Here is a 13,480-nt window from a genome sequence, read left to right as displayed (position 1 = left end):
TCTCCTCCTCTCCTTGCCCAGCCTTCTGATCCAACAGCATGGGCAGACTGCTAAATTTTGGAATTGCTAAAAGGTTGTCCCTTTTAGTATTTTCACCAAATAGGACTGCAAGCATTTGGCAATTGCTAAGCGATCGGCGACAGAGAGCAGAGGAGCGAGCCCAGCCTCTTGGCTGTGCTTTGCACCACCAGCACCTGAGCAGCCCAGCAACTGTCCCTGCTGTGCTGTGGCACTAAGGGGTGATGCCCCCTTGCATGGACTGAGTATGGCCTCATGGCTGTTTGCCAGAGATGCTAATGCCATGCACTGGGGCAGGCTGTGGGGCTCTCTCCAGCTGGCCCCGTGCTGGGAGCCGGAGGCACCTCCTGATCTGTGAGGCACGGCTTGTTGGGGGGAAAACACCCAGCTGCACTTAACAGTTCCTGCCTGTAAATAATCAAAACCTCCCCAACAGCTGCCTCTTCCCTCTGATTACCACCTTGTCCATTATCAGGAACAAAAGACTGGGAGCACCTCTGCTACAGCTGCTCAGTGTGCCCCGTCCGGTGCCGAGGCAGACGGAGCAGCTCTCCTGCCCATCGCCCGGCTCACGGGCTCCAGCTGCCCCTCCGGCTCAACTCACCAATGTACACAGGGGAGTAGTTAGTCTTGACATTTTCATCTAAATAGGTGACGCCGAGTGTGTAGAGTGGCGTAGCTCCCATCCCGTGCAGGAACTGCCCCAGCATGAAGACGAACCTGTAGCTGGAGAGGCTGGAGGCAGCCTGGGCACAGGGCAGGCTCTGGTTTCCCCCACAGACGCCCACCTCCGCCGCCGAATGTGCCTCGTACTGTCCCGTGGTGAAGTGGGGCAAGGCGAAGAGTAGGGAGCCCAAGCCCATGACCAGCACGCCCCAGCCCAGCCATCGTGGTTTGTGGCCGTTTCCTCCAAAATAGCTGACGAAGGTCAAGCAGACGCATGCCGCGATGTCGTAGGAGCTGGCGATCAGCCCGCTCTGGTAGCTACGGAGGTCGAAGCGTCGCTCGATGGAAGTGATGACCGTGTTGATGAAGCCGTTCACTGTCATGCCTTGCAGGAAGGAGGCCACACAGAGGAAGAACAAGACGCCCTTAGAGGTGTTACAGAGCTGCAAGCATCTGGGGGTGAACCCCCCCCAGCCACACGCCAGTTCCTCCCCTTCGTCCGACACGTATTTAATCCCTTCGTTGAACTGGGTCTCCTCGTCCCCTGGGGTGGCGGAGCAGAGGGGCTCGGCGCACGAGTCGGCGGGGCTGCGTGCGCCGGAGGATGCGGTGCCGTTGCTCAGTGCGGTGCCGCGGGGCTCCCGCCCGCTTGAGGCATCGAAGGTCCGGCCGGGCTTGCAGGGAGGAGGGGATGGGCAGGAGAAGTCGAGCGTCTGAGCAAAACAAAAGCCATTCTCTGCAGTTGAATTCTGTGGCATTGCCATGAAGGGGAACGCGGAGCCTTGGCAGGTCGAGGTGGGGCTGGTGGCCAGGATGGCTTTGCGGGGCGGTGAGGACCTGCTGATCCGGGAGATGCAATTTTCGGCGCTCACATCCGTAGGGAGATGGTGAAGGTCTGAGCCAGGACCGCTCTGATCTGTAAAGAGAGAATTTTCACATGTGCCTTTTATAAAACCATGCTCAAAACCTGCTCCTTTCTTTTTCTGTTTGCTTTTTTCATGAAGTATTAGCATGCCGCTGTGCAGTTCAGCTGGCTGCATACCCTCCACCATGGGGTACCTTGGTACCTCGGTTATCGGGGCAACATGAACATTATAGAAAAGAACAAAACATTCCAGAGCACTAAAAAAAACCCCAAACAACCACCTCTAAAGGCAGTATCCCTGCCATCTGAAGCCCCTTAGCCCTCCTCTCAAGAAGCCCCCCTGGTTCGACAGCAAGACCCTCACCTCCGTCCCTCTCCTTCCCCCCGCAGAGAACACCATGCACAGCTACAAGTTTCCCACTGCTAAAAGTCCTTTGGTCTCTCTTTCACACTCTGCCAATAATAGTTTATAATTATCCTGAAAAGTTTCCACAGTCAGATTGATTTTATTCCAAGCCCTCAGATCTGTTTACAACTATTCAGTAAAATCCTTTCTACAACTAATTAGACTACGTGCCATTTCAGAGCGAGCTGGAGGGCAGAGGCAGCTGACTCTAACCTGATTACTGATGCAGACTGCCTTCTCCCAACCGGCTCCGGTGTACTGCAGCACCTGATCGTGCCAGCAACCGAGGGTATGTTTTCTCAAATGCCTTGGCTGAAATACAAATGATGAAAACAGTAAGGTTCTCCCTTGAACAGAGGTCTTCAATTCACAACAAATGCGCGGCAAGCACTGTTTTCTTAGAGAGCAGCCTCAAAGCATCCTGTATTTCCCAGTATTTTTTTGCCACTATCATTTCAAGACGTTCCTATAAAAACTTTTGAGAGATCGATCAGCCTCATCAGCAGGGAACAGGACAAAAGGGCATTTGTTTCCCCAATAAAGTGAACTGTGTTCAGATGGTTGTAACCGGGGAATATTGCAGCCTTTGGTGAAGAAGTGAATACTCACCTGTGTGTTTCTGGAAAAACTTACTGACATTTGGCTGGTAGGTAATCACGTGCACGAGCACCAGCGCGCTGCCCTGTACCGGCAGCTCTTGCAGGTGCCAGGGCAGGAGGACTTGGCAGAACGTGATGCTCAGAGCAGCACTAAGGTCCTGCTCCCACCCCAGAAGGGCAGAGGGCTGACCACACACGTAAGCAAATTTTAAACAGCCAGGTCTGGTCCTTAAGGCAAGTTAAACAAATAGGATCCACCTTTTGTTGGCAAATAATTCCATCTCAATTACCCTGTCTGGGGAACGGAGTGTGCAGAATATTCCAGGGTCCAGATTTTAGTAGGAATTTGATGACAGCGCAGGGGCAGGGGGAGCTGGCAGCCAGAGGGGCACTGCTTGCCAGGTCCACCCTAGACTCCTTCAGGTAACTTCTACTTTAGCTGGCCGAATGCAGCACAGCGTAACTTTGATGTGTAAATGCAAAACAGTAACTGCAGGGATTGAAATTTTGCTGCAGAGACAGACTGTTGTAATGTGTTGGCACAAAAAAGTTAATGCCTTGGAAGCAAGGCTGTATTTTTTCCACTTTTTTGTCCCTCCAATGTTCTTACGACTCTTACAGCTTTAAATCTGTTTCCTTGTCTTTGGATGCAATATTGGAAACAATAAATAAGACTGGTTTAGCACTCCAACTTTATTAAGGTCAGAAGTGATTATCAAGTACCGGATCAGGCTCCAAGGGGTGGAAATGTTCACATTCGTGTAAATCAACCGTGCCTCCTGCACAGCAGCTGGGTGACTTCAGCTGCACGCTTTCCGTATCAAACATAAGCCTGACATTACATTTGACTGAGCCTGTAAAGAAGGTTGCTTGGCTGGGGACTGAGTTTGCTATCACGGATTTCTGCAGACCGAAAAAGCCCACCTCTGTGAGTTAGCTGCTGAGAGCAGGAGCCAAAGGCTCCCAAAGTGGCACACCTTGACCCTGGAGGAAACACTCCTACTGCCTCCTCACCAGCACTGGGGTATCTCCCTTGACACTTCATGAACGTATATTGATATTTTGCTATTTCATGGGTCAGGAAAGAGACTACATCTTTTCATTAAAGTTTTTTTCTCCTTGAAGCAGAAGAAAGCTCCTTGAAAACCAGGTGGTCACACCATCCTCCCCTTCAGCTTTGGTCACCTCCAAGCTCTACTTAACAGCAAACACAGGGTGAAACTTTTCCAAGAAATCAGCCAGCCTCTCCCCCAAGCAGCAGATGTTTACCCACACACAGAAGCCTTCTCTGCCCCCAGAGCCCACGTCCTGGCCACCTCCCGATGGCCCTGGGCTAACAACTTGTGCCCATGTGCTGTGGGCTGGAAGCCCACCCCTGCTCGCTGCTGTCCACCAGGCTCTTCTCACCCCAAAGTATTTATAAACTGGCAGTGACACATCCACTGGGAATATTCACTTTCAGAGGAGCCATATGGCACTTCAGAGGACAAAATACAATCTTTAGGGAAAAAAACCCAACCAACTTCACGCATTTCCTAATCATTCTTATTCATCTAAGCCATCCATTTATTGCTTCCCATTCATCTCTCTTTTTAATGACTCAGCTGGTGATTTCTTGCTTACATTGAATCAGTCCCAATGCTATTATCTCACAGCTATAGATTTACTCATTTTGCTGCAAGATTTTAACTCTTTTTTTTTTTTCTCACTGTGCAGCTGCTTCCAGACTGCCAACATCACCACGTCAACACAACAAAAGTAGTAAGGCAATGGAAGTGTATGATTTGTATTTCGTGATGAAATCTGTAGACTACCCCCCTCCCCAATACTTAGCATTAAATCAATAGTAAAACTTACAAGCTTTTCATCAGGTGATCATTTAAAAAGTCACAGGACCAGTCACAGTGTCTCCGCCAAGGACTGTGATTAGATTAATGTTACAAATTAACTCATAACTGACATGCAAAATAATCCTATTTGCTGAAGCATGCCCAATAATAGTTAATCTTCCCTTTTATTCTATGGTTCTTGACTTTTATAGGGCATTATTGTGGCAAATAACATCTATTCATAACTTCTGCTTTCCATAGCTGAGCACGGTTTACGGTTTATGAGCAGACTTAATCATTTTTTCAATTCTATGGCACACATGGAGATATTTGCTAAGGAAAAGGAATGAGGGATTAAAAATGATCAGAAAATGTACTGCAAACCAGGGAGAAGCAGCCCCCGGCAATGCTTGGTGGCTGCACGGGGCAGCCTCAGTTATTCTCCTTGACACGTGAGTCAGCCCAACCTTGCCAAACAAATAATGTTGAATTTGGGAAAGTCCACATCCCAGTAGCAAGATCATGTTACTCCAGAAAGGGACAAATTCATCTAGGTTTGTACATTTAATTTCTCATTCTAAATTTTTCTTGGGTAGTTTGGCATCAGTGGATTATCAGTATTACTTCTGTCATGGCTGATAAACACCCTATGGATCAAGTGTAATCCACTTGCTGGTTTAGGAGTGAGGAAGTCTCCCAGAAGTGAGATAAACCCACGTCCCAGTCCTGTGAACAGGGCTTGTCCTCAGGGTGCTGGTTCAGTTAAAGGGAGATAAAAGAAAGCATGGGGTGATCGGGTTATTCATGTGCAACATCAAGTTGTTTTCCTGGCAGCTGAGGAACTTTAGCCAGCTCACACAAAGTGTGAACCTTGCATTTTTTAGCATGCTTTTAAAAAGCATCCCTTTGGTTCAGCAATACAGAGGATGCTGCTATTGCTGGGAGCAGCATCGGGACCAGCCTGAAGCCTTTTGTAAGCAGTTCCTACAGGAACGCCATTGTCCTGCACACATGGAAACGCTTCAGGAACGAGAAACACACCTAAGGAGCAGGCAGCTGGCCATGCACCCAATGCTGTGCTCCTGTGCTCGCCAGCAGTGCTGCAGGGCCAGCTGAAGTGCAGGGGGCAGCGGCAATGCCCTGGCCCACCCCTCATGTTGGAGACGTGGGTTTGTGTGCTTAGTCCCACTGGAGTCTGAAGCATGGAAGGCAGCAGTAGAAACTGGCTTTAAATTATCACATGAGCAAGTACACATTTATAATTAAATAAATTCCAAGTAGTAAAGCTTAGCACTCACAAATCCTTTCTGTGTTTTCCAAGCACTTCCCATTCGCCAGCAAATTAATGCAATAATATGCAAGAAATCAGGAAGGTGGCTTGGATAATTTTCAATTAGCTGTTTGAAAATGCTTTGAAGATAAATCTACCCAGATTTTCTGTGCTTACTTATTTGTTCCAGCTTATCTGTGCAAATACAATTGGCTGCAGCTGCCTTAGACCATCTTTAAAAACCTGCAGCGCCAACGCACAAAGCAGATTTAACTGGACTGCTATATTTTGTCATAGCAAAAGATTAGCAAGACAAAAGGTTCTTTTATGCTATAATACCCAGCTCCCTCTCCCTCATGTCACTCTTGCTTTAACATCTTTTTCCTACCCGTAAGTTTGATGAACAGTGAGAAGGCTTTTGCGCTGGCACAGCACCGTGCTCTCCAGCCACTGTTACTGCCCACAGAGCTGGTGTCTCTGTGCCTCTTCCAACACAGACGCACCACCAGCACTTTCCCAACATCTAGTCTTGCCCACAGCATGGCGTTATTTTCCATCATTTGGAAATATTTCCATCATTCCATATTTCCATCATTTCCATCTTACAACCTGTTTAAGGGCATTCAGTATTCAGGATAACGTTTCTGCATGAGCCATTAGTCAGCTTTTCCCAATTACCAGTTAGTTCCTATAGCTATCCCTTCTTTGTTGCCATGCAGAAGATACAGATTCAGGCAAAACCTCTATGATATATAAAACAAAGTGAGCAAAACCCAAATGAAGAATACAAGACACAATTCTTTGCTGCTTCTAAAGATAGAAGCAATAAAAATGCCAAAAAATGCAACATCCTGCGTTACACAATGCAAGGATGCTGACTACAGGATAAATATAACAGAATAATGCTGTCATCTACCATGGTTCACTTTTTTTATCTCTTCATCATTTCTTTTCAAAAGAGAACTTAGTCTTTTTCATACCCCTGGTTTCATCACTATGAAGGCAAAAACAAAAAAGGGAAATTCAGAGGAAATGATACCATGAAACTCTGCGGAAGCCTTACCACAAAAAGATGGATTTGGCACAAATAACATCAGGCCCTTCCACTGTAGGTGGTGTGCTGATAAAATTTCTGCATCCTTCTCCTAAACAGAGGGCAACAGTCATTGCTGGAGCAGCAAAGCCTTTTCACAGGCTTTTCTCTTGCATCACTGCTGGATAACAGCCTTTTTTTTTTTTTTTTTTTTTTTTTTTTTTTTTTAACTTCCACTGAATGACCAATTCATGCATTACACCAAGCTGCACTCCTCTTGCAGGGTATCAGGATCATAAGAGCAAAAGCAGAAACACAATTGTGCTTGGAGTCAGAACTATTTATACCCTAACTCGGACCACTACCCTCCTTTCTACTGTCAACCATTCCACACACCTAAGGAAACGCGCACCTTTCCACACTCATTCTTTTTCCTTAGAGCACCTGCCATGCCTGTGCTAGTGCGGACTGCGAGGCACCATTCCCTCAGGGGGTCTTAATGCCTTTTTCCTTTCAAATCAATCAAATAGATCAATATTTGGAGATGAAATACAAACCTTAAAACCCTGATTCCTGCCATAGCATGGGAAGAAATCTATACGAAACCCTGGGGCACGCTGCCGTGCTGCAAAGGGAGGGATGTTGCAGGGGGCACAGCCTCCATGTATCCTTTCCACAAAGGGGGTTGGAGATCAACATCCAAATTACCTAGTACTTCACTTTTTCCTGAGACAAGGTTGCCTTCCAACCCCTCTTCTGCACAGTAAGTGGATTTTCAGGGGGAAATCACGTACCACAAGGTCATACTGCTCCAGCAGCCAACAACAGCCTTTAGCTTGAGGTTTCTATGACAAATTCTCCAGCTCAACCCTACGTTGGTGGGCTGGATGCCCACCCCTTTCCCTCTCCAACCAGACAACACAGAGCTGAAGGGAGCACATGAGAAGAGCTAAATGCATCACAGAAGAAGAAACTTGCTGATCATCAGCATCCCCTGCAACAGTTGGCATCCTCAGCGAGCACAAGGGCACATGAGCCCGTGAGATGGGCAGAGGGTGGAAACACCGCGTCAGGCGGGAGCCTGAGGGACACAGAAACTACAGGAAGGATTCAGCTGAGGGAAGAGCGTTTCCCACACAAGCCCACTCTTTTTCCAGATCAGCGTAACAGCTTCCCTGCACAGCCCCTGGAGCACAAACTCAATGGTGCAGACCGCTTAGCCTGGATCTTGTTTAACGTTCAGCGATGCCCTCTAATCCTCTTAGGTATTAGTCTTGAGATTCCTGCCAAGCATAGGAACAGCGCAGCCTCCCAGACAGCACTTCAATGAACTTGCTGCTTGAAACAGGCCATCTTGCAAAATACAGTAGAACTCCAGCTGTTCATTTTCACTTAACCTCAGATTAGCACCTAGGAAGTCACTACAGCATGCAAAATGCAAAGTTAAATGACCCTGATTTCTACGTCACAGGTGACTCCCTAGGAAGTCATCCTGCTTTAAGACTAGGATTTCTCTCTCTTAATTACTTGTTTAAAGTTAAGTACCTAATTTGAGTTAGACATTCCTATTGTGTCTCTGTTGCCCGCTGCAAGGAGATCATCACATTCAGGTTATCTACAGCCCTCAAGCCATAGAATCCTAGAATGGTTTGGGTCGGAAAGAATTGTAAAGACCATCCAGTCCCACCCCTCTGCCCTGAGCAGGGACCCCTCCCACCAGCACAGGTTGCCCCCCGCCCCATCCAGCCTGGCCCTGAACCCTGCCAGGGACGGGGCACCCCCAGCTGCTCTGGGCAGCCTGTGCCAGCGCCTCGCCACCCTCACAGGGAAGAATTTCTTCCTTATATCTAATCCAAACCTACCCTTTCAGTTTAATGCCGTTCCCCCCGTCCTGTCGCTACAGGCCCTCGTAGACGCCCCTCTCCAGCTTCTTGTCAGCCCCTTTAGGTGCTGGCAGGTGCTGTAAGGTCTCCCCAGAGCCTTCTCCAGGCTGAGCCCCCCCAGCTCTCTCAGCCTGTCTGCACAGGGGAGGTGTTGCAGCCCTCAAGCCCTCTCCCATGTCTCCACAATCACTATTTGGTGTGTCACTAAATCACACATTACTGCAGATACGATCTGTAGCAAGAACAGGCACATAATCATATTTCTGTTGGATTAGCCAAGCATATTACCCCGAGCTTATTCTGGCCTCACGTTGGCTACCACAACACAAACACTATTTGATCTAGCACAAAGCCAGATGATGCAAAAATTAACCCTTTCAGCACAAACCTGCGTGGTACAAGGGAGTTCGGACAAGATCAGTGCCCCGGCTCATGCAGCTGTAGGATGTCTGATGGCGCTTGCAGCCTCTTAAGTTTCCCAACACCAAGTACTCCCCCACCTGCCCTGCAAAGAGGAGCTAAACAAAAGCCCCATCCTTCATCGCATTTCATCCACTTAGAAAAAACACATCAGCTTGCCATTAATTTGCATGTGATCACGCAACACCCTAGATCTTGAAACATCATTGTATATTTTGGGATTTCTTTGAAGAAGGTGTGTCCCTATTGTGTAATCAAGGGGAAACGATGGGCACTTTCAAAGGGGTGACTTCTCTTCACTGTCGGACACAAAAATCCCAAACCAGTACCATAACCACAAGCTACAGTGACAGCAAGGGGAGGAACCCAAACCCAGAAGGGATGAGATCAGCACGCTGGCAGTATGCAGGGCTGCTGACCACTGCCACCAAGGATGGGCAGGAGAAGCCAAGCTGAAACAACACCTTCCTTAGAAACCTCAGATATATTTCAGCAGCGAGCCCTTGTGCTGCAGGTTCCTCCAGCAGTTACAGCAAACAGCTCGTCTAGAAAGGACTGAAAATCTCAAGGCACAACCGGCTGCCAACGGGCAGGTAAACCTCGGCTGTGCTGTCCTCGGCTGCCCGCTCCTTCCAGGGCTGGCTGCACCCAAGTAAATAAAAATCCCCCCGATAGAAAGAGGTGAGACTCCACCGACTCCTTTGAGAGATGCTGGCACGCTAGAACAATACCGTTCTGCATTAACAGGCCCCTGTAAGAAACCCAGCTCGGTATGAAACAGCAGCCCCATACGCACACATCAACGTACAGGCTAACGCATGGAGAAGGGGCACGCACAGGCGCCGCATGGTTTGCAAGCCGCGCACGCCTCTCACCAGCCATTCGTTCTTACTGCCAGGCAGCAAATTGCCGCCAAATGGTGTTTCTTCCTGAGATAAAGGAATAAACAGGCTGATAACGTGCCCGTTGCCAACCCAGAACATCTGCTGCGACTCAGAGGGGATCGCTGTCCATGTGCGATGGGGTGATGGCTTCTACTTTGTACCCACCCCCACCCCCCCTTTTCCCGCATGCAAGGAATCGTGGCCTTAGCTGCCACTAGAGGATAGATTCACCTGAAAATCTGCAAACTGCCTTCAAGGGATCCCTGCTTCCACCCACCGGCACAGCGGGGTTTCCATTTCTGCCTCAGAAACTTTTTAATTGTCCTTGGTGAGGACTTGCCTGCATCCCACAGCCCCCAGCAAGGTGCCAGGAGAAACGGGCACGGCAGGATAACCTCCCTCTTGGTTATCAGCTTGAACGTGGTCACTGAGGGTGGATTTGTGATCAAGGTACTCTAAGAAATGATGGGCCTGATCCCACCCACTGCAGCTTACTCGTGAGCAGGGTTTGCTCACACAAGGCGTTCAAGCGGGGTTCTTGAGATTGCTTACAGAAAGTAAAAGGTAATTCAAGGCAATAAAAATCTGCTGGCCTGTGGTGGTAGGCAAAGAAATCTTTTTTTTTTTTTTTTTTTTGATTGAAAAAAGGCAATATTTTAAATTTTAAATTATTTTAAAACAAGAAGATGGGAGACATAGTCAGTGTAGACCACAGGCTGGATGCCCACTTTTCACTTCTAATCCAGTTTCTCCAGCATCTTAAAAAACTCTTTCAAAGGTTTGCTACCAAATAAGAGGAAAATACGCAACACCAAAGGGATCACAGGTCAAGCAAGGTTATGGAGGACTCCAGAAAAGGCTAATTCAGTTGTAAACAAGACCCACATCTGGCTTGAAGGATCTAAATCCTCCAGGAGACTGAATCCACCCAGCAATACAAAGACAACCATAAAGTTGCTTTGAAAGCACTGTGAGGAAATCCCTTTTTTTGGGGAATTCTTATGCTAACATAAAGCTCCATGGCATCTTCCCCATCCTGGATTATGCTGAAGTGGTGCAGGATCAGATCAGTCATGGGGGAAGGCGTTAGCAAGCCCTTCCAGCTAAGGCAAAGCAGAGCAGCCTTGCAGCTGCTCCAACTTGCAGCCAGGACAAGGGCTGAGCTTCTGTTTTCTACAGGGCTTTTAAAGCAAAAGAAATCTTGAATTACATTTTCAAATCTGATTTATATGATAAGCTACAAAGATTGATGCAGTTTTCCAAGGAGAGGATATGAGAGAACAGAAAATCTGAAAGAGTCCATGTCCTTCAGATGTTTTGGGGACTTTTTATTTGTGTTGTGGGTTGGTATCATTTATTAGGAACTCTAGAATCTTTTTTGTTTTTTAATATCTTAATGCCATCTAGAAAAACAAACTCCTATCTCATAGCATACCCAAGGCACTTGAATTCACAAATATGAAACCATAGCTATAAAAGTGCCAAAAAGTACTTTTTCTTGGTTTTTTTCCAGCCAGGAACATTGCAAAGTCAAGGTATTTTTGGGGGGTGTGGGGGGGTGGGGTGGAGAAAAGTGGTTGGTCTTGCTTTCTCAATATGAAAATGAGTCCCTAACTCCTTCAAACCCCTGGACGACAGTTAAACAAAGCTTGTCAGCATTGCATTTTCTTCTTGAAGCAACCAAGCCAAGCTGTGAGAATTCAAATGACTGGAGATTTTTGATGCCATACAGCAATACACTTTATCCATTAACAACAGCAATCAAATTCAGTTTTAGTGTAACTATACACGTGTCAGTGCAACAGCACAAGAGAAGAAATGGGACTAGTGCCTTCACTGCTCCAAGAATTTCTAAAACTTCTGGAAAGGCTCAGCACTTTGCCAAACGAGGCGAACAATAAACAGAGTATTTCCCACCACTAAAATATTCCCATTGCTCAAGCTCATTTACAGTCTAAGAAGTGGAATGACATTATTTTTGACAGCAGCAACACAGTAGTACCCTAGATTTAGGGGCACTTCTGCCTGAAGAGAGATTTAAGGTTAGAATAACATTACTCTATTAATATTAAACACTCCACTGCCTCATCTCATGCTTTCTGCTGCACCAACAAGGGGTCTGACGCAAAATCTATTCAAGTTAGTGGCCCACTTGTCTACAATCACTCATCACAGCTACCAAAGTAGGGTGGATGCTTTTGTCTGGGATTCATAAACCAGATGAAGTCCTTGACCTCTCCCAGAGAATTTTTCCCAGAAAGTGTTTGCAGAAACTCTTTGTTCTCAAATCCTCCAGTTCAGCATCACCACTCGTGTGCCAGGAGGTCACTCAAGGCCAAGACGGAACAAAACTAATTATATTGTAGGGAGGTCTAGCAATAAATCAGTTTTGAAAAGGGAAAGGAGAGTGGCTCCAGGGTAGGAGCAGCTCTTGCATCTCGAGAGGGTTGGGGTAGCTGGGGAACCTGCCGAAACCTGGGGGCAGGGAGAGCCGTGCTGCCACCGACCCTTCGGGCACAGCCCCGGATCCTGCCAGCGTGCTCTGGGCTGTCACCGCCCCCAGATTCTGCTTCTCTGCACAAGGATCAGCCCCTCACTCAGCCAAGATAACGTTTTTCAAATGTGCAAGGGAAGCACAACACAGTTCAGGGCAGCCATTGAAACCAAGACCAGAACGCTGACCCATTTCAGGGCAGCCCACAGCCGAGACAGCCTGTGCACGCTGAACAACTCCTGCACGCTGCTTTAACACAGTGACCTTGGGTTATTAAGCATAAAACCCAAAGGGGCAGCCTTTCCCTTGAAATCCCGCTCAGCATCTCACTAACCCACCAGCAACAGGCTGTCAGCTCTGCTAAGAGGTTGCAGGGTCTTGCGAAGCTTTTCCACTGTCCACTGTTGCATTAATGGGATTCTGCAAGATGTGAATATCCCAGGCTCCGAGTCACCAACTTACAGGCAGCAGCTCAAGGGGCCAGGGGAGGTTTACCCAAATGGCAAAGCAGAATATTTGGCAATTTGGCACGTGAGCACCTTCTCCTGTGGGTTGGGAGCAAGCCCGTAGGCAAAGGCAGGTTGTGGGGCTTGATACGCTCAATTAAAATAAAGGAAAGCAAAACAAGTGCTCAGTGATGCTTTTTGGGGTGGACTGAGCAAAACAAGCAGAGTAAAGCGAAGCCATGATTCCCTTTTTGTGCTACTGCGGGGTGTAAAGCCCCAAACTGGAGAGCAGGATCCTCCCCAACACAGTCCGTGCTGCAAAAGACAGACTCAAAACCAGCTTCAAGCTGCCTCGAGGAGTTCACGGTTGGAAATCATGAGGCACTGAGCAGCTGGATGCTGATCTCCCTAAGCCGGTGGATATTTCTTTTGTTAGTGGCTGATCCCACCTTCCCGCTTGCCAGCAAATCTCTAATCTCCGTAAGGATTCCTAGTAAGTACTTGCTCAGGTAGTTCCCGGTTTTGCTGGCCAAGATATTTAGCCCTCGCAGGAGTCGCTGCTTCCCACCTCATTTACCATCCCAGGGTCAGGCTTAACTTTTTCGCCACTGTCACTTGGTGGGTTTTCCCCACGTGCAGAGCAAGTTAAGGTGAATTAGTGGCGTGG

At 47.9% G+C, this 13,480-nt stretch overlaps 1 protein-coding gene across 4 annotated transcripts in view; it reads right to left on the bottom strand.

The window, feature by feature from the left end:
- SLCO4A1 (solute carrier organic anion transporter family member 4A1) overlaps positions 1 to 13,480 on the bottom strand; it is a 55,738-nt gene that overhangs the window by 14,935 nt on the left and 27,323 nt on the right. Inside the window, exons 1-2 of one of the 4 annotated variants that reach the window (XM_080403665.1) lie at positions 1,914 to 6,212; positions 623 to 1,600 (exon numbers count right to left, since the gene is read on the bottom strand). In XM_080403665.1, coding sequence (XP_080259791.1) covers positions 623 to 1,448 — 826 coding nt within the window. In that variant the 5' untranslated portion in view covers positions 1,449 to 1,600; positions 1,914 to 6,212. Of the gene's footprint in view, positions 1 to 622; positions 6,213 to 13,480 lie in introns of those variants that run through there. The other 3 variants (XM_080403666.1, XM_080403664.1, XM_080403663.1) reach the window with 3 other exon arrangements.

Source organism: Falco punctatus (genome assembly GCF_963210335.1).
Source record: "Falco punctatus genome assembly, chromosome: 10".
NCBI lineage: Eukaryota > Metazoa > Chordata > Aves > Falconiformes > Falconidae > Falco > Falco punctatus.
Note: the sequence above shows the minus strand (reverse complement) of the source record. Positions and strands in the feature narration are given on the sequence as shown.